We start from the raw sequence: 25256 nt of genomic DNA, 5'->3' as shown, positions 1-25256 counted from the left end.
ATAGTTTTTTATGGTATTCCTAGAATCAATCAATCAATCGTATTTATTGAGCGCTTACTGTGTGCAGAGCACTGTACTAAGCGCTTGGCAAGTACAAGGTGGCAACATATAGGGACAGTCCCTACCCAACATTGCTTGGCACACAGTAAGCGCTTAAATACCATAAATATTATTATTATTACTACAAAGTACCTACTACGTGCAAGGCACTGTGCAAATGCTGGGATAGATACAAGCTAATCAGGTTGGACACAGTCCATGTCCCACATGGGGCTCACAGTCTTAATCCCCATTTTACAGATGAGGTAACTGAGGGACAGATAAGTTAACTTGCCCAAGGTCACAAAGCAGACAAGTGTGAAATTCTGACTCCCGGGCCCATGCTCTATCCACTAACCCATGCTGCTTCTCGTCTAGTTACAAATTATTAAGCTATCACTCCAAGGTAACAAAGGTTCAAGAGGAAGCTATTGGCTCAGTGGAAAGAGCATGGGCTTTGGAGTAAAAGGTCATGAGTTTGAATCCTGACTCTGCCACATGTCTGCTGTGTGACCTTAGGTAAGTCACTTCATTTCTCTGAGCCTCAGTTACCTCATCTGTAAAATGGGGATTAAGACTGTGAGCCCCACATGGGACAACTTGATCACCTTGTATCCCCTGCCAGCGCTTAGAACAGTGCTCTGCACATAGTAAGTGCTTAACAAATGCCATCATTATTATTATTATTATTATTAATTTTGAAATGTACACTCCTGCAGCAATGGGGAATTAAAAAGAGAAAACTGTTATGGTGCCAGAGTTTTTTTCTTTTAATAATCTCGAGGGTCTGGCAGTGCAAAGCAAGGAACATTTGCACTGTTTCCTTTTACCTTCTTGAATTCCAAAATGAACCGACTGAAATAGAAAAACCCAAGTCAAATTGTGAAATATGAGTGTTGAGTCAAAAAGTTAACCTCAATACATCTAAAGGCAAACCGTCGGGGGTGCATGGACATTTTAAGTGTTTTATGAACTGCTGCTGCTAAAGCTACCACAGTTTCCTCTGCTCTCTGGGCTGGTGGTTTCCCCTCCCCCTAATACCAAACTGACCTGTCCTCTTGGCCCCTTTTTCTTCTTTGGGGAGAGATGGAGAAATGAGTGGGGGATGGTCATTACTGATGCTTCTACTCCTAGAAGTGCCACCACAGCCTTGCTCTTTTATTTTGCTGAGGTGGCTTCTGCTGGTCGTGCTCTTTTCCATCCAGGGGCAGCCTGAGCTTCCTCTGTTTTTTTTCTAGAGGCTGCATATGACCCGTAAAATGACCAGAAGGAGATCCAGCCTCCCCTCAGGTTTGTTTTTTTAAAATGACATTTGTTAAGTGCTTACTATGTACCAGGCACTGCACTAAGAGGTGAGGGAGGTACAAGATAATCAGGTTAGACCCAGTACATGTCCCCATGGTACTCACAGTCTTAATCCACATTTTATGGATGAAGTAACAAAGGCACAGAGAAGTTAAGCGACTTGCCCAATTGCCGGAGCCAGGATTAAAACCTAGGTCCTCCGACTCACAGATCCATGCTTTTTCCACTGACACATGTTCCTTCTCTCTTGTCTGCTGTGTGACTTTGGGCAAGTCACGTAACTTCTCTGTACCTCAGTTTTCTCATCTCTAAAGTGGGCATTAAATCCTCCTCCCTCTGATTTGGCCTGTGAGCCCCTTGTGAGAGAGAGACTGTCCAACATGATTATCTTGGATCTACCCCAGCATTTACAGTAAGCATTTAATATGTAATTTTTTTTTTAAAAAAAAGAAAGAAAATGAGAGGAAAATAGGTGGGAACAGTGAAAGAGGAGGCACTAATGTCAGAGGAAAAGCCATGGCCAGGAGAGGGGTGGAAGCTTTAGCTATGGAAGGAAATAGAAAAAAAATCTTGCTCCAACCATTTACCATATACTGTACCTGTGCCTTCATCTTCCTGCCACTGATGATAGATTTTTCTGTGCTACCGATTAACAACTGAGCATTACAAGGAAATTTTGGATTTACATTTAGTTACTCATTTAAATTGCATTCATTTAAATTGGGCAAATACTGTAATAAAAGCTTGGGAGAGTACAATAGAGTAACTAGTCATAATCCCTACCCTCAAGGAGCTTAGAATCAAGCCGTGGTGATAGACATTAAAATAAATTACAGATAGGGGACGCAACCATGTATACAGGTATGGACATCAATCGATCGCATTTTTGATTGCTTACTATGTGCACAGTGCTATAAGAAGCGATTGGGGGAGTACGGAATTAGCAGATACATCCCCTGTTAAGTACTTACTACATGTCAAATGCTGTTCTAAGCGCTAGGGGAGGTACAAGTCGATTTGGTCACACACAATCCCTGTCCCACAAGGGGCTCACAGTCTTAAGTAGGAGGAAGAACAGTTATTGAATCCCTATTTTCCAGTTGAGGAAACTGAGGCCCAAAGAAGTGACTTGCCCAAAGTCAAACGGAAGACATCTTTCAGGAGGTGAGGTGAGTGCCTAGGTGGGGGGGTACAGACTCAAGGGGGAGAGAAAATGAGTTGGGGAGATAAGAGATTAGTCAGGGAAGGGTTGCTGGAGGAGATATCATTTTAGTAGGTCTTCTAAGATGGGAATGTGATGATCTGATCTGTCAGATATAAGTGGTGAGGAAGTTGCAGGCTGGAGGGAGGGTATGAGTAGATCCTGGAGATGTTAGGAAAATAGAACCAACAGTCTCCCCTCGAGACTGTGAGCTTGTAGTGGGCAAGAATGTGTCAGTTTGTTGTTATATTGTACTCTCCCAAGTGCTTAGTACAGTGCTTTGCACACAGTAAGTGCTCAATAAATATGGTTGAATGAATGAATGAATGAATGAAGGATTTGGTGACTGAGGATGCAGGCTGCAGGCTTGAGAAAGACAGTGAAGATAGTTTTATTTTTTTCCAACCAAATATTTCACCTTAGCCTCTCTGCAAAAAACAAATATAAAAGCCCTCTGTATGGTGATATTTCCATATTTCAGGTTAAGGATGTTCTATCGTTGAAATTATTTTACTGGAACCCACATTTATTTACACTTTGTCAGCAACAAAAGATGTACTAGCTGAGCATTGGCATCTGAAGTCTGGTTGCATTTTTTCTGTTCCATAGTTTGAGGCATGTCAAAACCTAATGATCTTGAATCCACTGCAGTACTTAGAACAGTACTTGGCACATAATAAGCACTAAATACCATTAAACTAAAAACATCTCAAATCCCATCCCTAGCTTGTAGATTTCTGCTCCACCATTCTTATGGGTTTCTCTCAGTAAATTCCTTAAAAATTGGGGGAATTTACTCTGCACACAACAGTAAGCGTTCAATAAATAACACTGATTGATTGATAGATAAGGGTGAAGGCATCTGTATAGTCAGTGGCTTAGTATGTGCAAGGCCAAACAGCAATCAATGGTATTTACTGATTATTGTGTGCAGAGCACTGTACTAAGTACTTGGGAGTATACACCTTTAATGAGGAATAAATGATTGGCAAAACTCTGGATCTCTTCCAGTCTAGGCACTCCACTTTTGGTCAAGTGTATCCATTAGCTTCATCTGCATATCATGTCACAGGTTCCCCTTAAATGCATCTCATAACAGCCTAATGTTGCCAAAGCATTTTTGGTTTGCCCCAAATAGTTTTTTAGTCGGATGGTTGCATCAAACCCATATAGGTGATGTTACCTTGCCATGTTTGCAATCTTAATGAATTGCCTAAGTCGGTTTGAAGACACACCTATTCTGTGTCATGCTGATACCTTAACTGGAGTTTCTTGTTCCACTAAAACTGCTGTACTATTTTCTTAGTGGTCTCCCTGACAATGTCTTTAATTTCCAGGAGTATGACACACAGCTGACTTTTTGATGCAGGTGCCACTTTGATTCTTTGATTTTGCTGCAGGCTTCGGTATGCAGCCTATCATAGGATAATCTAGTACAATGAGAAGCAGTGTGGTCTAGTGGAAAGGGCACAGGCTTGGGAGTCAGAGGACCTGTGTTCTAATTCCAGCTCCACCACCTTCTGCTGGCTGACCCTGGGCAAGTCATTTAATTGCCCATGCCTCAGTTATCTCATCTTTAAAATGGAGACTATGACAGTGAACCCAATGTAGGACAGGCGCTGTTGTCCAACCTGATTATCTTGCATCTACCCCAGAGTTTAGTAGAGTGTCTGGCATATACAGAGCACTTAACAAAACCACTAAAGAAACATACTTAGCAACTAGCTTGATTGCAATGATCCATACAATTCCCTTCTGCATCACCCTGGCTTGCTCCCTTTGTTCTTCACCCCTCCCAGCCCCACAGCACTTATGTACATAGCTGTAATTAATGTATTTATTTTAATATCTGTGTCCCCCCCACCCCACCCCCAGACTGTAAGCTCATTGTGGGCATGGAATGTGTCTGTTTATTGTTGTATTGTAATAATAATAATGGCATTTGTTAAGCGCTTACTATGTGCAAAGCACTGTTCTAAGTGCTGTGGGGGATACAAGTTGATCAGATTGTCCCATGTGGGGCTCAGAGTCTTAATCCCCCTTTTACAGATGAGGTAACTGAGGCACAGAGAAGTTAAGTGACTTGCCCAAAGTCCCACGGTACTCTCCCAGTGCTTAGTACAGTGCTGTACACACAGTAAGCCCTCAATAAATACAACTGAATAAATGAATGAAAGTTTGGTGGCTAGCTGTCAATGACAGGTTACAAGGAAAAGCAAAATGTTTTACAAGTGTATTCTTTCCACTAGGTGGTACCCTTACATATTTGAATTTTTTGTACATTGTTTCAAGAGGGATATGGTTAGGAATATCTGAAAATTCAAGAGTTTCTTTTCTTCGTCAGTCATCTTCAAGGTCCTTCCCTATCAGCTCAGATACCTAGAAGAAGCCTTATTTGAAACAAAACAATGACTTTCTGTAAGGCCAGAGGATTCAAATCCCCTCATCCTCCACTAAATTACAAGATGCTACGGGCGAGTATCTTGCCAATAGAATAATAATAATGATGGCATTTATTAAGCGCTTACTATGTGCAAAGCACTGTTCTAAGCGTTGGGGTGGTTACAAGGTGATCAGGTTGTCCCACGGGGGGCTCACCATTTTACATCCCCATTTTACAGATGAGGTAACTGAGGCACAGAGAAGTTAAGTGACTGGCCTGCCTAAGGTCACACAGCTGACAATTGGCAGAGCTGGGATTTGAACCCATGACCTCTGACTCCAAAGCCTGTGCTCTTTCCACTGGGCCATGCTGCTTCTCTAATCGGCTGCCAATCAGTTTTATTGCACTCTCCCAAGTATTCAGTATAATAATGATGGTATTTGTTAAGCACTTACTATGTGCCACGCACTGTGCTAAGCGCTGAGCACTGTACTAGTGCACTGCACACCATAAGCGTTCAATAAATATCACTGATTGATTTTAAACCTGAAATGGATGTTTAAACTTGAAAAAAAAATCAATGATATTTGTTGAGCACTTACTGTGTGCCGAGCACTGTACTAAGCACTTGGGGGAGTATAAATGCCATAGAGTTGGTAGGCACATTCCCTGCGGACAATGTGCTCATAGCCTAGGAGGGTCGATAGGCATTAATATAAATAAATTACGGATACTTACATAAATGCCATGGGGCTGAAGGTGGGGTAAATACCAAGTGCCCAAAGGGCATGGATCTAAGTGCATAGGCAGACACAGAAGGGAGAAGAGTCAGGGAAAAGAGGACTTTATTGGAGAAGTCCACTTGACGGAGCTGTGACCTTAATAAGGCTTTGAAGGTGGGAAGAGTGGTGGTCTGGCATATACATATAGAGTTATCACAATAATAAACATTCTCTTGGTATTCTGTTAAACAGTATCATCTCTTGTTACATAAACTGTTCTTGTTTTCTTTATCTCAACAACCATTATGTCTCTTTAGAAAGCTTCTTGTACTCTGTATCAGAGTCTAATTTAATGTCTCACTGATTTAATCGCTCATTGTTTTCCGAAGCAGTTATTCATTTATGGGTTTTTCCAGAGTTTGATCGTATATATTATAATGTCGTCGTCTTCTGTAGACTGTTGGGCATTTTCACTTTTTGAATGGTTTCTTGGCATTCTATTAAATCCAAGCCTGTATTACTCTACTGTTAGTTAAGATACTATTCTACGTATTCTTCATTCTAGTCGTAATAAGAATGATAGCATTTATTAAGCACTTATTATGTGCAAAGCACCATTCTAAGCGCTGGGGAGGTTACAGAGTGATCAGGTTTTCCCACGTGGGGCTCACAATCTTAATCCCCATTTTACAGGTGAGGTAACTGAGGCACAGAGAAGTTAAGTGACTGGCCTAAGGTCACACAGCTGACAATTGGCAGAGCCGGGATTTGAACCCATGACCTCTGACTCCAAAGCCCATGCTCTTTCCACAGAGCCATGCTGCTTCCCTAGTCCTAGAGGATAGTAAAAGCCATACATGGCTACAGACCGAGTTCCGGCACGTGCAGTTGTGGTACTTTAAGAATTGAGGAGTGAGTGATTGCTAGGGAGACTGTTGGCATCCTTCAAGGATACTGGTTCCTTTGGAAGGGCTAGTTTTGTTCCTTGAGGAAGAAGGATGAGAAAATTGAAAAATTCTCCCATGTTCCTCCCAGTTCAAGTGAATGAGGGCTTTTTATGGTATTTGTTAAGTGCTTACTATGTGTCAAACACTGTCCTAAATGCTGGGGTAGATATAAGAGAATTAAGTTGGACATAGTCCCTGTCCCACTTACTCATTCGCTCCCATGGCTTCACCTATCATCTCTACACTGATGACACCCAAATCTACATCTCTGCCCCTGCTCTCTCTCCCTCCCCTCAGGCTCGTGTCTCCTCCTGCCTTCAAGACATCTCCACCTAGATGTCTGCCCGCCACCTAAAACTCAATATGTCCAAGACTGAACTCCTTATCTTCCCTTCCAAACCCTGCCCTCTCCCTGACTTTCCCATCACTGTTGATGGCACTACCATCCTTCCCATCTCACAAGCCCACAACCTTGGTGTCATCCTCGACTCTGCTCTCTCATTCACCCCCACATCCAATCCGTCACCAAAACCTGCCGGTCTCACCTCCGCAACATCGCCAAGATCCGCCCTTTCCTCTCCATCCAAACCGCTACTCTGATGGTTCAATCTCTCATCCTATCCCGATTGGATTACTGCATCAGCCTCCTCTCTGATCTCCCATCCTCCTGTCTCTCTCCACTTCAATCTATACTTCACACAGCTGCCCGGATCATCTTTGTGCAGAAGCACTCTGGGTACGTTACTCCCCTCCTCAAAAATCTCCAGTGGCTACCAATCAACCTACGCATCAGGCAGAAACTCCTCACCCTCAGCTTTAAGGCTGTCCATCACCTCACCCCCTCCTACCTCACCTCCCTTCTTTCCTTCTCCAGCCCAGCCCGCACCCTCCACTCCTCTGCCGCTAACCTCCTCACTGTGTCTCGTTCTTGCCTGTCCCACCGTCAACCCCCGGCCCATGTCCTCCCCCGGCCTGCAATGCCCTCCCTCCACACATCCGCCAAGCTAGCTAGCTCTCTTCCTCCCTTCAGAGCCCTACTGCGAGCTCACCTATTCCAGGAGGCCTTCCCAGACTGAGACCCCTCCTTCCTCTCCCCCTCCCTATCTCCCCCGCACTACCTCCTTCCCCTCCCCACAGCACCTATATATATGTCTATGCAGATTTATTACTCTATTTAACTTGTACATATTTACTATTCTATTTATTTTATTTTGTTAATATGTTTTGTTTTGTTGTCTGTCTCCCCGTTCTAGACTGTGAGCCCGCTGTTGGGTAGGGACCGTCTCTATATGTTGCCAACTTGTACTTCCCAAGGGCTTAGTACAGTGCTCTGCACACAGCAAGGGCTCAATAAATATGATTGAATGAATGAATAAAAATAATAATAATAATGATGTTATTTGTTAAGCACATACTGTGTGCCATGCACTGTTCTAAACACTGCGGTAGATGCAAGGTAATCGGGTTGCCCCACGTGGGGTTCACAGTCTTAATGCCCATTTTTACAGATGAGGTCACTGAGGCACAGGGAAGTTAAGTGATTTGCCCAAAGTCACACAGCTGATAAGTGGCGGAGCCAGAATTAGAACCCACAACCTCTGACTCTGTGACTTCTTCTAGACTGTGAGCCCGTTGTTGGGTAGGGACCGTCTCTATATGTTGCCAACTTATACTTCCCAAGTGCTTAGTACAGTGCTCTGCACACAGTAAGCACTCAATAAATACAATTGAATGAATGAATTAATTAATGACTCCCAAGCCCAGGCTCTTTCCACTAGGCCATGATGCTTTTCAGGAGGAGGGAGTGCAGCAGAACTGAGGCACGGAGGAGTTAAGGGACTTGCCCAAGGTGACACAATAAGCATTTGGCAGCGGGAGGGTTAGAACCCAGGCCGTATGGCTCCCAGATCTGTACTCTTTCCACTAGGCCAGGTTGCTTTTCAGCTTGATAAGTCTTGATAATTTAACAGCTCTCCCTTCACTCTTTTAAATGCCTTCTGAATGAGTAACTGTTCTACTCTTTGGTCCAGCATGAGACTGTAGAACAATTTTCCCTTTTGTTGCCTCCCCACCATGACACATCTGTAATTTATTTACATCTGTAATTTACTTATAATAATGTCTATCTCCCCCTCTAGACTGTGAGCTCATTGTGGGCAGGGGATGTACCTGTTTATTGTTTTATCGTACTCTTCCATGCGCTTAGTTCAGTGCTTTGCACACAGTAAGCACTCAATACATACGACTGAATGAATGAATGTGAGAACCATGCATACCAACCCAATCCATCAGTCAATCAATGGTATTATTGAGCACTTACTATGGGCAGAGCACTGTCCTAAGTGGTTGGGAGAGTACGAGCTGGCAGCTTTCTGCAGGTTTGGGTGGAAGAACCCTGCAGGGCCATGAATCAGCGTAAAATAGTGGACAGACCATAGGCCTGGGAGTCAAAAGGTCATGGGTTCTAATCTGGCTCCACCACTTGTCCGCTGTGTGACGTTAGGCAAGTCACCTCACTTCCCTGTTACAGTTACCTCATCTGTAAAATGGGGATTAAGACTGTGAGCCCCATGAGGCCCAGGGGAAACTGCGTCGCTCAGTAGAAAGAGCCCGGGCTTTGGAGTCAGAGGTCATAGGTTCAAATCCCGGCTCTGCCACTTGTCAGCTGTGAGACTCTGGGCAAGTCACTTCACTTCTCTGGGCCTCAGTTCCCTCCTCTGTAAAATGGGGATTAAGACTGTGAGCCCCCAGTGGGACAACCTGATCACCTTGTAAACTCCCCAGCGCTTAGAACAGTGCTTTGCACATAGTAAGTGCTTAATAAATGCCATTATTATTATTATTATTTATTATGAGGGACGGGGACTGTGTGTAAAATTTGGTTGTATCCACCCCAGTGTTTAGTACAGTGCCTGGCACATAGTAAGCACTTAAATACCATTATTATTGTTATTATCATTATTATGAATCCTTGTGTGGACCCCTGGTCCTGATCCTATTTGGCTGGGCCTGGGATCAGGTCCCAAATCAATCTCCTTGCCCTCTACCACCTCTCACCTCACTGCTCTCCTACTACAGCCCAGCCCGCACACACTTCGCTCCTCTGGTGCCAACCTCTCACCATGCCTCCATCTTGTCTAGCTCACTGCCAACCTCTCAGCCCACATCCTGCCTCTGCCTCCCTCCATGAATCTGACAGACAATTACTCTCCCCGCCTTCTAAGCCTTACTGAAGGCAGATCTCATCCAAGACACCTTCCTTAACTAAAGTCCTCATTTCCTCTTCCCCCACTCCCTTCTTTATCACCCTGATTTGCTTCCATTATTCACCCCTCACCTCCCAGCCCCACAGCACTTATATACATACTATGGGAAGCAGCATGGCCTGGTGGCAAGAGCCCAGGCTTGGGAGTCAGAGGTTGTGGGTTCTAATTCCAGCTTCGCTGCTGGTCTGCTGTGTGACCTTGGGCAAGTCACTTCACGTCTCTGTGCCTCAGTTCCCTCATCTGTAAAATGGGGATTATGACTGTGAGCCCCACGTGGAACAACCTGATTACCCTGTATCTTCCCCAGTGCCTAGAACAGTGCTTGGCACAGAGTAAGCCCTTACCACATATTATTATCCATAATTTACTTATTTATACTAATGTCTATCCCCACTCTAGACTGTAAGCTAATTGTGAACTGGGAATGTGTCTACCAACTCTGTTAGACTGGACTCTCCCAATGGCTTAGTGCTGTGCTCTGCACATAGTAAGTGCTCAATAAATATGATTGATTGATTGACAGGTTCAGGCCAGGTTTGAGTGGGGCTGGAAAGGAGTCCAAGAGGCTCACTCCCTAATGTTCAAAATTTGGGCCCAATTGGATCTGTGCAGGTGTGTGAGGGCCACAGTGTTCCATAATTTCAGACTGGCCTGTATAAGCCCCACAGGAAAGCAATGGGTCCTTGGAGAAAGGTAAAGAATTGCCACTGTAACCATTAAATGCCTTGGCTTTGGTTCAAGTCCCTTCTATTAGTAAAAAGGCTTAATTGTTTTATAGAGCTGCCTACTCCCACATGAAAGAGTTGCCTAGGAGAATTTGGCAATGGCTGGATTTCTGCTTAAAGTGACATTTCTTCCTGCATTAGGAGAGATGGGTCACAAAGTTTTCATCAGTAACCTGCTATTTGGATTACTGCTGCAGTAGTAACCTATGGTATTTTTTTTAGCACTTATTATACCCCAGGCATTGTACTAGGCACTGGGGTGGATATAAGATAATCCAGTTGGACACAGTCCTCGTACCACAGTCTAAAGGAGGAGAGAGTAGTATTTTATCCCCATTTCATAGTTGAGGAAACTGAGGCCCAGAGAAATTAAGTGACTTGCCCAAAGTGATATGTACAGACTCGCATTAATCCCAGGTCTTCTGACTCCTATATGCCCATGTTTTTTCTACTGGTCCATGCTGCTTCCTGACTAGTTTTTGTTTTTCACCCTACTAATTCCAGCTCTATCACTTGCCTCCTGTGTTCACCTTAAACCAGTCACTTAATTTATCTATGCCTCAGTTTCCACATCTGTAAAATGGAGTATAAATACCTATTCTCTCTTCCCCTTAGGCTGTGAGCTCCAGGTGAGACAGGGACTGTGTCTGATTATCTACCATCTTCCCTGGCGCTTAGCACATAGTCAGCATTTTTAAATTATTGTAGTAAAACTTTCCATCACTGATCCTGCCCACTAGACCCAACATCCCCAGTGACCATCCTATGCTTCCTCTATCAGTCTCAATCAATCCATTGTATTTACTGACCCCTGACTGTGTGTGGAGCACTGTACTAAGCACTTGGGGGAGTATAATATAACAGACTTGATAGACATATTCCTTGCACACAGTGAGCTGGCAGGGGGGAGACCGACAATAATATAAACTGCCGCTATGTACATAAGTGCTGTCAGACTAAGGAAGGGGTGAATAAAGGGTGTAAAATCCAAGTGCAATGGTAATGCAGAAGGGAGTGGGAGAAGAGGGAAGGAGGGTTTAGTTGGGGAAGGTGCTTGAAGGAGGTGTACTCAAAGCTTAAAAATAACGCTTTGAAGGTGGGGAGAGTGATCGACTTGGATATGAAGGAGGAGGGCATCTGTGGCCAGAGATAGGACATGGGTGAGAGCTTGGCAGCAAGATAGATGAGATCAAGGTACAGTGAGAAGGTTGGTGTTAGAGGAGCAAAGTGTGCAGACTGATTTGTAGTAGAAAATCAGTGAGGTAAGAGAGGAGGGAGCAAGGCGACAGTGCTTTAAAGCCAACGGTGAGGAGTTTCCATTTGATGCAGAGGTGGATGGGCAACTACTGGAGGCTCTTGAGGAGTGGGGGACATGAACGTTTTTGCAGAAAAATGATCCAGGTAACAGAGTGAAGTATGGACTGGAGTGGGGAGAAACAGGAGGCAGGGAGGTCAGCAAAGAGGCTGATGCGGTATTCACGGTGGGATTAATGTGGTACCACTTTGGATGGGGAGGAATGGCTGGATTTTAGCTATGAAGGCTGAACTGACAGGATTTGGTGATAGACTGAATTTGTGTGTTGAACAGAGTGATGAGTCAAAGATAATGCCATAATTATGGGCTTGTGAGGCAGGGAGGATGCTTCCAGCTCCCTCCCTCCCCTCCTCCCCGCCCCCACCCCACTTCTCCTTTCTCATCACCACCCCTCTTCCCACTCTCCCTGCCCTGGCACCTGCCAACTCATCCGAATCCAAACCCTCCCTTCCTCCTGCCTCCCCTCCCTCCAAGGCTGCTGCCAAGTGTGGCCTTTGGAATCCTCGCTCCATTATAGGTAAGCTCCCTTTCATCCTGGACCTATTCCTTTCCAGCTCTCTACTCCTCCTCACCCTAACTGAAACATGGCTCGTTCCGGATGACAGTCTCTTCTGCTGCTCTCTCCAGTGGAGGCTGCTTCTTCTCCCACTTCCTCAGACTCACAGGAAAAGGAGGTGTCAGTTTCCTTCTCGCTCCCCAATGTCGCTTTCGCACAATCCCTTCTCCCCCTTCCCGTTCCTTCCCCTCCTTTGAAGTCCACATTATTTGCCTCTACCACCCCCTCCAGATTCTTGGAGCCGTCGTCATCTACCACCGGCCCCACCTCCAACTTCTTTAACGATTTTGACCCCTTTCTCACCTTCCTTCTCTCCTTTTCCATGCCCACTCTGATCCTCGGAGACTTCAACATCCACATGGATGTTCCTGGTGACTCCTCTGCCACCCGCCTTCTATCTCTCCTTGACGCTGCCAACCTCCTGCTCCACCGCACCTCACCCACTTGGTCACACCCTCAACTATCTCCACCCTCACCAACTCTGAAATCCCTCTCTCTGATCATAACCTTCTCACCTGCCTCCTCACTCACACTCCTCTCCCCTGTAAGTCTATATTAATACCTCACAGAGACCTCCGCACTCTCGACCCCATCCATCTTTCTGAGCACCTCACACCCCACCTCACCTCCCTTTCCTCTCTACCCAATCTTGATGACCAGATTACTGCTCTCAACTCTACCCTCTCTACTCAGCTGAACTTGCTCGCTCCCCTTTCCCTTCGCCGCTCTCGTACCACTAACCCACAGCCCTGGATCACTGCCACTGTCCACCTCCTTTGCTCTTATGCTCGAGCTGTTGAACACTGCTGGTGAAAGTCTAAAACACCAAGCCAACCTCGTTCACTTCAAGTTTCCTGCCTTAACTCTGCCCTCTCCTCTGCCAGGCAAAACTATTTCTCCTCCCTTATTGACACCCATGCCCATCATCCCTGTCAGCTCTTCCGTACATTTAACTCCCTTCTCAGGCCCCCTGTTCCTCCCCCTCCTCCATCCCTCACCCCCAACGATCTGGCCTCCTACTTCATTAGTAAAATTAACTCCATCAGGTCTGAGCTCCCCAAAGTCAATCCTCCGCCTTCTCCAACCCCCATGCTCTCAACCCTCTCCGCTACTCTCCCATCCTTCCCAGCAGTATCTTCAGATGAGAGCTCCTCCCTCAAGTGCTACTGCAGCCACCTGTGCTTCTGACCCCATTCCCTCTCATCTTATGAAGTTTCTTGCCCCTTCCCTCCTCCCCTCCTTAACTTCCATCTTCAACTGCTCACTCTCCACTGGTTCCTTCCCCTCTGCCTGCAAACATGCCCACGTCTCCCCCATCCTAAAAAAAAACCTCTCTTGACCCCACCTCCCCTTCTAGTTATCGCCCTATCTCCCTCTTACCATTCCTTTCCAAACTCCTCGAACGAGTCATCTGCACCCGCTGCCTTGAATTCCTCAATGTCAACTCTCTCCTTGACCCCCTCCAATCTGACTTCCGTCCTCTACACTCCACTGAAGCTTCCCTCTAAGGTCACCAATGACCTCCTTCTTGCCAAAACCAACGGCTCCTACTCCATCCTAATCCTCCTCGACGTCTCAGCTGCCTTCGACACTGTGGACCTCCTCCTTCTCCTCAACATGCTATCCAACCTTGGCTTCACAGACTCCGTCCTCTCCTGGTTCTCCTCTTAATCTAGACTGAGCCCCCTCCTTCCTCTCCCCCTACTCCCCCTCTCTATCCTCTCTGCCTTACCTCCTTCCCTTCCCCACAGCACCTGTATATATGTATATATGTTTGTACGTATTTATTACTCTATTTATTTTACTTGTACATATCTATTCTATTTATTTTATTTTGTTAATATGCTTTGTTTTGTTCTCTGTCTCCCCCTTCTAGACTGTGAGCCCACTGTTGGGTAGGGACCGTCTCTATATGTTGCCAACTTGTACTTCCCAAGCACTTAGTACAGTGCTCTGCTTGAAATCTATATCCAAGCACACAGTAAGCGCTCAATAAATACAACTGACTGATTGATTGATTGACACCCAAATCTACATCTCTGCCCCTGCTCTCTCTCCCTCCCTTAAGGCTCGGGTCTCCTCCTGCCTTCAGGACATCTCCATCTGGATGTCTACCCACCATCTAAAACGCAATATGTCCAAGACTGAACTCCTTATCTTCCCTCCCAAACCCTGCCCTCTCCCTGACTTTCCCATCACTGTAGACGGCGCTACCATCCTTCCCATCTCACAAGCCCACAACCTTGGTGTCATCCTCGACTGTGCTCTCTCGTTCACCCCTCACATCCAGTCCGTCACAGAAACCTGCTGGTCTCACCTCCACAACATTGCCAAGATCCGCTCTTTCCTCTCCATCCAAACCGCTACCTTGCTGTTTCAATCTCTCATCCTACCCCGACCAGATTACTGCATCAGCCTCCTCTCTGATCTCCCATCCTCCAGTCTCTCCCCACTTCAGTCTATACTTCACGCTGCTGCCCAGATCATCTTTGTGCAGAAACGTTCTGGGCATGTTACTCCCCTTCTCAAAAATCTCCAATGGCTACCAGTCAACCTACGCATCAAGCAAAAACTCCTCACTCTTGGCTTCAAGGCTGTCCATCACCTCGCCCCCTCCTACCTCACCTCCCTTTCTCTCCTCCTCAAGCCCAGCCCACACCCTCCACTCCTCTGCCGCAAACCTCCTCACTGTGCCTCGTTCTTGCCTGTCCCACTGTCGACCCCAGGCCCACGTCGTCCTCCTGGCCTGGAATGCCCTCCCTCCACACATCCACCAAGCTGGCTCGCTTCCCCCCTTCAAAGCACTAGTGAAAGCTCACCTTCTCCAGGCCTTCCCCGACTGAGCCCCCTTTTTCCTCTCCTCCTCTCCATCCCCCCTGCCCTACCTCCCCCCAACACAGCACCTGTATGTTTGTAAAGATTTATTACTCTATTTATTTTACTTGTACATATTTACTATTCTATTTATTTTGTTAATGATGTGCATCTAGCTTTATTCCTATTTATTCTGATGTCTTGACACCTGTCCACATGTTTTGTTTTGTTGTCTGTCTCCCTCTTCTAGACTTTGAGCCCATTGTTGGGTAGGAACCACCTCTATATATTGCCAACTTGTACTTCCCAAGCACTTAGTACATTGCTCTGCACACAGTAAGCGCTCAATAAATACGACTGAATGAATGAATGAATGGTGCTGTCTACAGTGATCGGAAAGTCAGGACACAGTTTGGGTGGGAAGACAAGGAGCTCTGTTTTGGACATGCAAAATTTGAGGTGTTGGCGGGACATCCGAGTAGAGATGTCCTGAAGGCAGAAGGAAATGAGAGACTGCAGAGAAGGAGAGAGGTCAGAGCTGGAGATGTACATTCGGGAATCATCCTCATAGAGGTGGCAGTTGAAGCTGTGGGAGGAAATGGGTGTAGATGGAGAATAGAAGGGGACCAACTCTGCTTGGTCCTGCTCTTGGCTCCATGAGCTCTCCTATCCTTTCTAGGCCTGCTGCAGTTACCACACACTTGGGCAAAGGGGCTTCTAGGGACTGACTAGTACTACCTTCTCCTCAATTTAGACAGTAGATAGGTGGAGCGAAGGGTGAGGAAGAAGAGAACTACCAAACATGGTGAAGGAAGTCAGGGAGTGTACTCATTTAATTTTTAAATCCAAGCTGGTGGTAACATAAAGCGACTGGCCTAGGTGAGGTAGACTGGCCCTGGGAGTCACAGGATCTGGGTTCTAATTCAGGATCTGCCACTTATTTGCTCAGTGATCTTGGGTAAATCAATTAACTTCTCTGTGCCTCAGTTTCCTCATCTTTAAATGGGGATTAAATCCTACTCCTGCCTATCTAGAGACTGTGAGCCCCATGTGGGACAGGGATGTGCCCGAACTGATAACCTTATATCTATCCCAGTGCTAAGACCAGTGTTTGGCATGTAGTAAGCATTTAAGTACCATTATCATTATTATTATTATTACTATTACTGGCTGGAAGAAAGGAAGTTGCATGGCTGAAAAACCTTTTTGATGAAAATTTGCAGTGATGAAATTTATGGTGTCATAAGTGCTTAATACTGTGGTCTGAACATAGTATGCACTTAATACGTACCACTGATTCCTTTTCCTTTAGATAATCCTTTAGGGAAAAAAACAAAAAACAGCCCAATGCCCACAGATTAAAAATTAAATTTACAAATGTTAGAACTCCCTTTATGAACATGAAGTACTCACTCAATTGAGACAATTACAGCATTCAGTTCTTCTGCCATTGTTGCACACAGCTGATCATAATATCGAATTTCTAGAGGAGGGGAAATGGAGTCAGTCACGGCATAGGAGCAGTGTTTTAAAATGCTCTTTTAAAACCCTGATGACTATAAATAATTTAAAAAGTCAATTTAAATTAATGAGCATAGTGAAGTCATCTGCCCAAATATTAATATAATACTCTTCTAGATAAGAGATGCAAAAATTAGATGTTTGTAAAAGAAAGAAAATGAATTATTTTTACTACTAATACTTATGTAATGGGACAGCCTCCTCTAAAAAGTTCAAAACCTTTAATAAATAGAAGAAACACAAAAATCACATTCCTGCTGATCACAATAATGAGTTTCTCTGTCATGTATGTGACTTGAACCACTTAAAGCATCCTTTTATTTGTAAAAAAGGAATGTACAGAAGTAATTCAAACCACTGTATGACTGAAATCTGAATTAGGAAGTCTTAAGTTTCTTGAAAATCCGATTCACTGCCGGTGGCTTCAGCATGTCATTACTTCCCATTCAAGAAAATAGCAAAACCATTCCTTCTCCAGAACCCACTTAGGGAAGGCCTTCTGTACTGACTACACCACAGAGTCAATTGCTTTGATTTTTATCCTTACATCCCATTAGTAGCAATCATAATTTTAGAATGCAAATTTGGTCAATTAAGAGAACATTTGTACTAATTGGAGATGGTTCACCTGGGTTTCAGTTCATTACAACCTGAGTAATGCATTTCATAAGGAAACCTTTGGGCTCTAAGACATAAGAATAATCTATACATAGCCTGGCCCACAACACAGAGAGGAGAGAAAAACCACAGTGACAGTGGGGAAAAAAAAAAATCACAATCTAAGTGTTCAAGGACCAAGAAGCCCAGCAGATTGGAATTGGAAGTTCTCAGAACATACTTGCGCTTGCCAAGGCCCATCCTCCTCCATGGATGAAAATAACACCGCGCTTTAGTGTCTCACTGGGCTTTGGAGAAGCTTCAAAGACTCTGACTTCTACTCCATCAAAATCTGTATCAGTAACTTTAACATGTGTGGAAGACCAAGCGTTTTTGTTGCCAAAGGAAGTGATTATAAAATTCAAAGCCAGTAGATGATGGCTGAGTCCCATAAAGTGAATCCAGTTGCTCTGCGAAGTAACAAAATTAAATAAACAAAAAAATAGAAAGAAACAAGAAAGTCTAAATTAAACTCGACCTGAAAAATGGTAAACCTTACACAGTCTGGCACCAGAGTACAATCACACTGCAAAAAATAATTTACTTAATCCCATTCTAATTATTTTCAGTTTGTCTGTCCCTTGTAAAGTAATTGAATCAAATTTCTTCTGGGTTGACTGGCTGAAGAAGGAAAAATTATTAACATGGGAAAAAAGCAAACAAACTCCCTGACAATAAGTTTGTTCAATAAAGACCCGGCTAATAATGCAAAGGAAACCTAGGCAAAGGTCAGTGTAAAGCAAAGAAATCAATCAATCAATCAATCGTATTTATTGAGCACTTACTGTGTGCAGAGCACTGTACTAAGCGCTTGGGAAGTACAAGTTGGCAACATATAGAGACAGTCCCAACCCAACAGTGGGCTCACAGTCTAGAAGGGGGAGACAGAGAACAAAACCAAACATATTAACAAAATAAAATAAATAGAATAGATATGTACAAGTAAAATAAATAAATAGAGTAATAAATATGTACAAACATATATACATATATACAGGTGCTGTGGGGAAGGGAAGGAGGTAAGACGGGGAGATGGAGAGGGGTATGGGGGGAGAGGAAGGAGGGGGCTCAGTCTGGAAAGGCCTCCTGGAGGAGGTGAGCTCCCAGTAGGGCCTTGAAGGGAGGAAGAGAGCTAGCTTGGCGGATGGGCAGAGAGAGGGCATCCCAGGCCCGGGGGGTGACGTGGGCCAGGGGTCGATGGCGGGACAGGCGAGAACGAGGCACAGTGAGGAGATTAGTGGCAGAGGAGCGGAGGGTGCGGGCTGGGCTGTAGAAGGAGAGAAGGGAGGTGAGGTGAAGGAGAGCCTTGAAGTCCAGGGTGAGGAGTTTCTGCCTGATGCGTAGGTTGATTGGTAGCCACTGGAGATTTTTGAGGAGGGGAGTAACATTCCCAGAGCATTTCTGGACAAAGACAATCTGGGCAGCGGCGTGAAGTATGGATTGAAGTGGGGAGAGACAGGAGGATGGGAGATCAGAGAGGAGGCTGATGCAGTAGTCCAGACAGGATAGGATGAGAGCTGGAATGAGGAGGGTAGCAGTTTGGATGGAGAGGAAAGGGAGGATCTTGGCAATGTGGTGGAGCTGAGACCGGCAGGTTTTGGTGATGGCTTGGATGTGAGGGGTGAATGAGACAGCGGAGTCGAGGATGACACCAAGGTTGCGGGCTTGTGAGACGGGAAGGATGGTAGTGCCATCAACAGTGATGAGAAAGTGAGGGAGAGGGCAGGGTTTGGGAGGGAAGACAAGGAGTCTTGTCTTGAATTTGAATTTGGTGAAATTTCTTTCACCAAACTCTGAAGAGTTTCTTTGAGAAGATAAGTTATTGAAAACAAAATAGCTGTTTCCCTTTCAGCTCGCCACTCCTTTTTCCATGAATGAGAGGCAAGTTTGGCATTGGGCAACTGTTGTATGGCATTGGGCAACTGTCGTACTAAAAATAGCAATACAGTCAGATCAGCCGAACACACATTTTGGATTGAATCCGGCAACAAAGTTGAGATACGTTCTTCCAACAATCCATATCTGTCTGAATAAAACATGGCAAGGTGTTGTGAGAAACAGTTTTCTATCCACACAGTGGGTGTCAGACACTGAGCGAGTATCTCTTTTTTTAATTGGTACTTGTTAAGTGCTTACTATGTGCCAGGCACTGTGCTGAGCACTGGGATAGATACAAGACAATCAGGTTTGACATAGTCCATGTCAGTCATTTGTATTTACTGAGGACTTATTGTACAGCACTATACTAAGCACTTGGGAGAGTACAATAACAATAAACAGACACACTCCCTGCCCACAATGAAGTTACAGTCTAAATGGGTCTTACAGTCTGAGTTGGAGGGAGGAGGATTTAATCCCCATTTTACAGATGAGGTAACTGAGGCACAGGGAAGTTACGTGATTTGCCCAAGGTCACAGTACAGGCAAGTAACAGGGCTGGTCTTTGAACCCGGGTCCTTGCAGGCCAAAAACATGAGTTTTTCTTCATGAAAAGTTGTTCAAAAAAGCAACCTCTGTGTTATAGGCAAACTGATGGTTCCTTTTCTTGTGAGGAGCTGAAAAGCATTTTTTCCATCATACTGCATTAATCTTCATGTCTAACTTCATCGTGATGAAGAGAAGGGCAAAACTCTCTGTGCACTCCCAGCATTTAGGGATGATTGGATAGGGGCTGTTAACCATAGGAAGATGCTTCCAAGGCTACTGCATGTGGTACATGCTGGGAGTGCCCCCTTCTACCTTCTGGGAGGTTCTCAGTGGTGCCAAGAGACCTTCAGTGACCTCCTTCTTGCCAAATCCAATGCCCTCTACTCCGTTTTAGTCCTCCTCGACTGCTCAAATGCTTTCAACACTGTAAACCACCCCCTTCTCCTGGAAACACTGTCCAACCTCAGCTTTGCTAACACTGTCCTCTCCTGGTTCTCCTCATCTCTCTGGCTGTTTAATCTCGTCTCTTTCTTAACCTTGGTGATATACTCGACTCATCTCTCATTCAACCCACATATTTAACCTGTCACTAAATCCTATCAATTTAACCTTCATGATGTTGCTAAAATCCACCCTTTCCTCTCCATCAAACTGTTACTACATCAAACCAAGCACTTATCCTATCCTGCCTCGATTAATGCATCAGTCTCCTTGCTGATCTCCCTGTATCCTGTCTCTCCCCACTCCGGTCCATATGTCACTCTGCTGCCTGGGTCATTTCTCTGCAGAAATGTTCAATCCATGTTTCTCTACTCCTCAAGAACCTCCAGTAGTTGCTCATCTACCTCCATATCAAACAGAAACTCCTTATTGTCAGCTATAAGGCACTCAATCACCATACCTCCTCCTACCTAACCCCCTCTGTTTCCTACTATAACCCAGCCAAAACATTTCACTTCTTTAATGCCAAACTTGCTGTACCTCATTCTCGTCCATTTCGCTGCAGAACACTCACCCATGTCCTGCCTCTCGCTTTGTCCTGCTTTGCACATAGTAAGCGCTTAACAAATACCATTATTATTATTACACATACATTACTTCATATAACACTGTGCCAAACAAAATTTTTTATCACATAGGAATTTTACTTGATGCTATTCCACAATAGTCAGTTATAAATGGCAATAACAGTTTGGATTCAGTTTTGTTTAAATTAACTCTCAAAAAGAAACTGCTTCATCCTGGTGTGCAAAAGTCTGGGAGGCTGCTCTTTATTTCCAGCAAAGAGAAGAAAGAAATTTTTAAAAATGAGAATGGACTGGGAATAATGAAGAACTGTGTTCTTTTGTTACAATTCTAAACTATGCTGGTCTATAAACTGTAAGTTTCGTTTGAACTTCCAAGAGAAAGAAAAGCAAAAACCGAGAGCAAGTTTCATGATGGCTATGCACACTAATCTGAACCGACAGCAGGACTGTTTTGCAGGTTCTAAAACGACAGAGGGATGACTCAGAATTCATGCACCACTAAACCGCCATGGGGAGAGTGTGGTTAGGGCAGTCTTTCCAATATTATTAAGTAATCATAGTGTTTGCTGAGCACCTACCTTTGTGCCTTACACGGTATTAGGCTCTTGGAAATGTACAAAAAGACAAATTGAAGAAAGTCCCTGCCCACAGAAAATGACAGCCTAGAGAGAAGTACTAAAAAACAATGAGGTTTAAATGTCAAACTTCTTTCTTTCCCCCTCTAATCTGCAGACCAGGAACAGCAAACTCTGTAAAATGCCGTAAGGTACTAAATACTTATAAAAGTCATTTCCCACTTCCCTTACTGTCAGTTGTGTACAGGGGCAAGGGACAAGGTGATGTCTTTCTTCTCTTTGCTGGAAATAAAGAGCAGATTACCAGACTTTTGCACACCAGGATGAAGCACATTTTCTTTTTAAGAGTTAATGTAAACAAAATGGAATCTAAATTGTTATTTCCATTAATAACTGATTATTGAAGATGATGATGATAATAATAATAATAATAATAATGGTATTTATTAAGCACTTACTATGTGCCAAGCACAGTTCTAAGCACTGGGTGCTCTGCACACAGTAAGTACTCAATAAATTCATTCATTCATTCAATCGTATTTATTGAGCGCTTACTGTGTGCAGAGCACTGTACTAAGTGCTTGGGAAGCACTTATATATCTATATATGTATGTACATATTGATTACTCTATTTATTTTACTTGTACATATCTATTCTATTTATTTTATTTTGTTAGTATGCTTGGTTTTGTTATCTGTCTTCCCCTTCTAGACTGTGAGCCCACTGTTGGGTAGGGACTGTCTCTATATGCTGCTGCCTGGATTATCTTTGTCCAGAAATGCTCTGGGCATATTACTCCCCTCCTCAAAAATCTCCAGTGGCTACCAATCAATCTGCGCATCAAGCAGAAACTCGTCACCCTGGGCTTCAAGGCTGTCCATCACCTCGACCCCTCCTACGTCACCTCCCTTCTCTCCTTCTACATCCCACCCCGCACCCTCCACTCCTCTGCTGCTAATCTCCTCACCGTACCTTGTTCTCGCCTGTCCCGCCATCGACCCCCAGCCCACATCATCCCCCGGGCCTGGAATGCCCTCCCTCTGCCCATCTGCCAAGCTAGCTCTCTTCCTCCCTTCAAGGCCCTACTGAGAGCTCACCTCCTCCAAGAGGCCTTCCCAGACTGAGCCCCTTCCTTCCTCTCCCCCTCATCCCCCTCTCCATCACCCCATTTTACCTCCTTCCCTTCCCCACAGCACCTGTATATATGTACATATGTTTGTACATATTTATTACTCTATTTATTTTACTTGTACATATCTATTCTATTTATTTTATTTTGTTAGTATGTTTGGTTTTGTTCTCTGTCTCCCCCTTTTAGACTGTGAGCCCACTGTTGGGTAGGGACTGTCTCTATATGTTGCCAACTTGTACTTCCCAAGCACTTAGTACAGTGCTCTGCACACACTAAGCGCTCAATAAATACGATTGATTGATTTATTGATTGGAAGTACAAGTTGGCAACATATAGAGATGGTCCCTACCCAACAGCAGTCTCACAGTCTAGAAGGGGGAAACAGACAACAAAACAAAACATATTAACAAAATAAAATAGAGTAGTAAATATGTACAAGTAGAATAAATAGAGTAATAAATCTGTACAAACATATATACAGGTGCTGTGGGGAGGGGAAGGAGGTAAGGCAGAGAGGTGGGGATGTGGAGGAGGGGGAGAGGAAGAAGGGAGCTCAGTCTGGGAAGGCCTCCTGGAGGAGGTGAGCTCTCAGTAGGGCTTTGAAGGGAGGAAGAGAGCTAGCTTGGTGGATGTGCAGAGGGAGGGCATTCCAGGCCAGGGGGAGGACGTGGGCCGGGGGTCGACAGCGGGACAGGTGAGAATAAGGCACGGTGAGGAGGTTAGCGGCAGAGGAGCAGAGGGTGCGGGCTGGGCTGTAGAAGGAAAGAAGGGAGGTGAGGTAGGAGGGAGCGAGGTGATGGACAGCCTTGAAGCCAAGAGTGAGGAGTTTTTGCCTGATGCATACGTTGATTGGTAGCCACTGGAGGTTTTTGAGGAGGAGAGTAACGTACCCAGAGCGTTTCTGCACAGAGATGATCCGGGCCGCAGTGCGAAGTATAGATTGAAGTGGGAAGAGAAAGGAGGATGGGCGATCAGACAGGAGGCTGATGCAGTAATCCAGTCGGGATAGGAAGAGAGATTGAACCAGCAGGGCAGCGGTTTGGATGGAGGAAAGGGCGGATCTTGGCGATGTTGTGGAGGTGAGATCAGCAGGTTTTGGTGACGGATGGGATGTGAGGGGTGAACGAGAGAGCGGAGTCGAGGATAACTATCAATAAATATGATTGAATGAATGAATGGGGTAATACAAGGTAATCAGCTTGTCCCACGTGGGGCTCACAGTCTCAATTCCCATTTTACAGATGAGGTAATTGAGGCACAGAGAAGTTAAGTGACTTGCCCAAGGTCACACAGCAGACAAGTGGCAAAGTCAGGATTAGAACCCACGACCTCTGACTCCCAAGCCCATGCTCTTGCCACTAGGCCATGCTGCTCCTCATGTGGAATAGAATAAAGTAAAAGTATAATATGAAGTAATGTAGGTATCTTAGATCAATGGTATTTACTGAGCACTTACTGTGTGCAGACCACTGTACTAAGTGCTTAGGGCAGTACAGTACAAGAGAGTTGGTAGATATGTTCCCTGAACAAAATGAACTCATAGTCTAGAGGAGAAAGGCTGTGGGGAAAAAGCCATCTACTCTATCTTCCTTTGAAACAGTACTGTTGAGAGGAAAAAATACATTGAAATCAATATTTTAGGGCTCCAGCTATTAGGAAATTAAGGTAGTTTAGAATACTCATCCAAAATAGTAAGAAAATATCAAGGTATATTTGTCTCAGGGGGGTGGCGACCTAAAAAGAGAAGCAGCATGGCTCAGTGGAAAGAGCATGGGCTTGGGAGCCAGAGGTCATGGGTTCTAATCCTAGCTCCGTCACTTGTCAGCTGTGTGACTTTGGGCAAGTAACTTAACTTCTCTGGGCTTCAGTTACCTCATCTGTAAAATGGGGATTAAAACTGTGAGCCCCACGTGGGACAACCTGATCACCTTGTATCCCCCCCAGTGCTTAGAACACTGCTTCGCAGATAGTAAGATCTTAACAAATGCCATCATTATTAAAAACAAACCAGGGCTTTTTTATGTAATATTGCATTTCTAGGGTGAATATTCCAAAAATCATTTGCAATCTTCTAAACATTCCATTAACCCTTGAATTAGGGTAAAGCCAGGAAAGTACATCAATACCTGTCTTGAAAAAAAAAATCCTCCAGTTCCCGATGTTTGTGCACCAATTTTGACTTTTTTAATAGAATAATTAAGGGATTTGCTTTGGACACTACTCATTCATTCGTTCATTCAATTGTATTTATTGAGCACTTACTGTGTGCAGAGCACTGTAAATAAGTGCTTGGGAAGTACAAGTTGGCAACATATAGAGACGGTCCCTACCCAACAACAGGCTCACAGTCTAGAAGGGGGAGGCAGACAACAAAACAAAACATATTAACAAAATAAAATAAATAGAATAGTAAATATGTACAAGTAAAATAAATAGAGTAATAAATCTGTACAAACATATATACAGGTGCTGTGGGGAGGGGAAGGAGGTAGGGCGGGGGGTGGGGAGGTGGAGGAGGGGGAGAGGAAGGAGGGGGCTCAGTCTGGGAAGGCCTCCTGGAGGAGGTGAGCTCTCAGTAGGGCTCTGAAGGGAGGAAGAGAGCTAGCTTGGCGGATGTGCGGAGGGAGGGCATTCCAGGCCAG

At 44.7% G+C, this 25256-nt stretch overlaps 1 protein-coding gene across 1 annotated transcript in view; it reads right to left on the bottom strand.

Moving 5' to 3' along the window:
* The window catches only part of NCEH1 (neutral cholesterol ester hydrolase 1), a 74579-nt gene that overhangs the window by 8406 nt on the left and 40917 nt on the right, over window positions 1–25256 (bottom strand). Inside the window, exons 2-3 of the mRNA XM_038741280.1 lie at window positions 17633–17861; window positions 16687–16756 (exon numbers count right to left, since the gene is read on the bottom strand). Coding sequence (XP_038597208.1) covers window positions 16687–16756; window positions 17633–17861 — 299 coding nt within the window. The remainder of the gene's footprint in view (window positions 1–16686; window positions 16757–17632; window positions 17862–25256) is intronic.

Source organism: Tachyglossus aculeatus, chromosome 1 (genome assembly GCF_015852505.1).
Source record: "Tachyglossus aculeatus isolate mTacAcu1 chromosome 1, mTacAcu1.pri, whole genome shotgun sequence".
NCBI classification, from domain to species: Eukaryota; Metazoa; Chordata; class Mammalia; order Monotremata; family Tachyglossidae; genus Tachyglossus; species Tachyglossus aculeatus.
The sequence above is the reverse complement of the archived record's forward strand: the minus strand, read 5'-3'. Positions and strand labels throughout refer to the sequence as shown.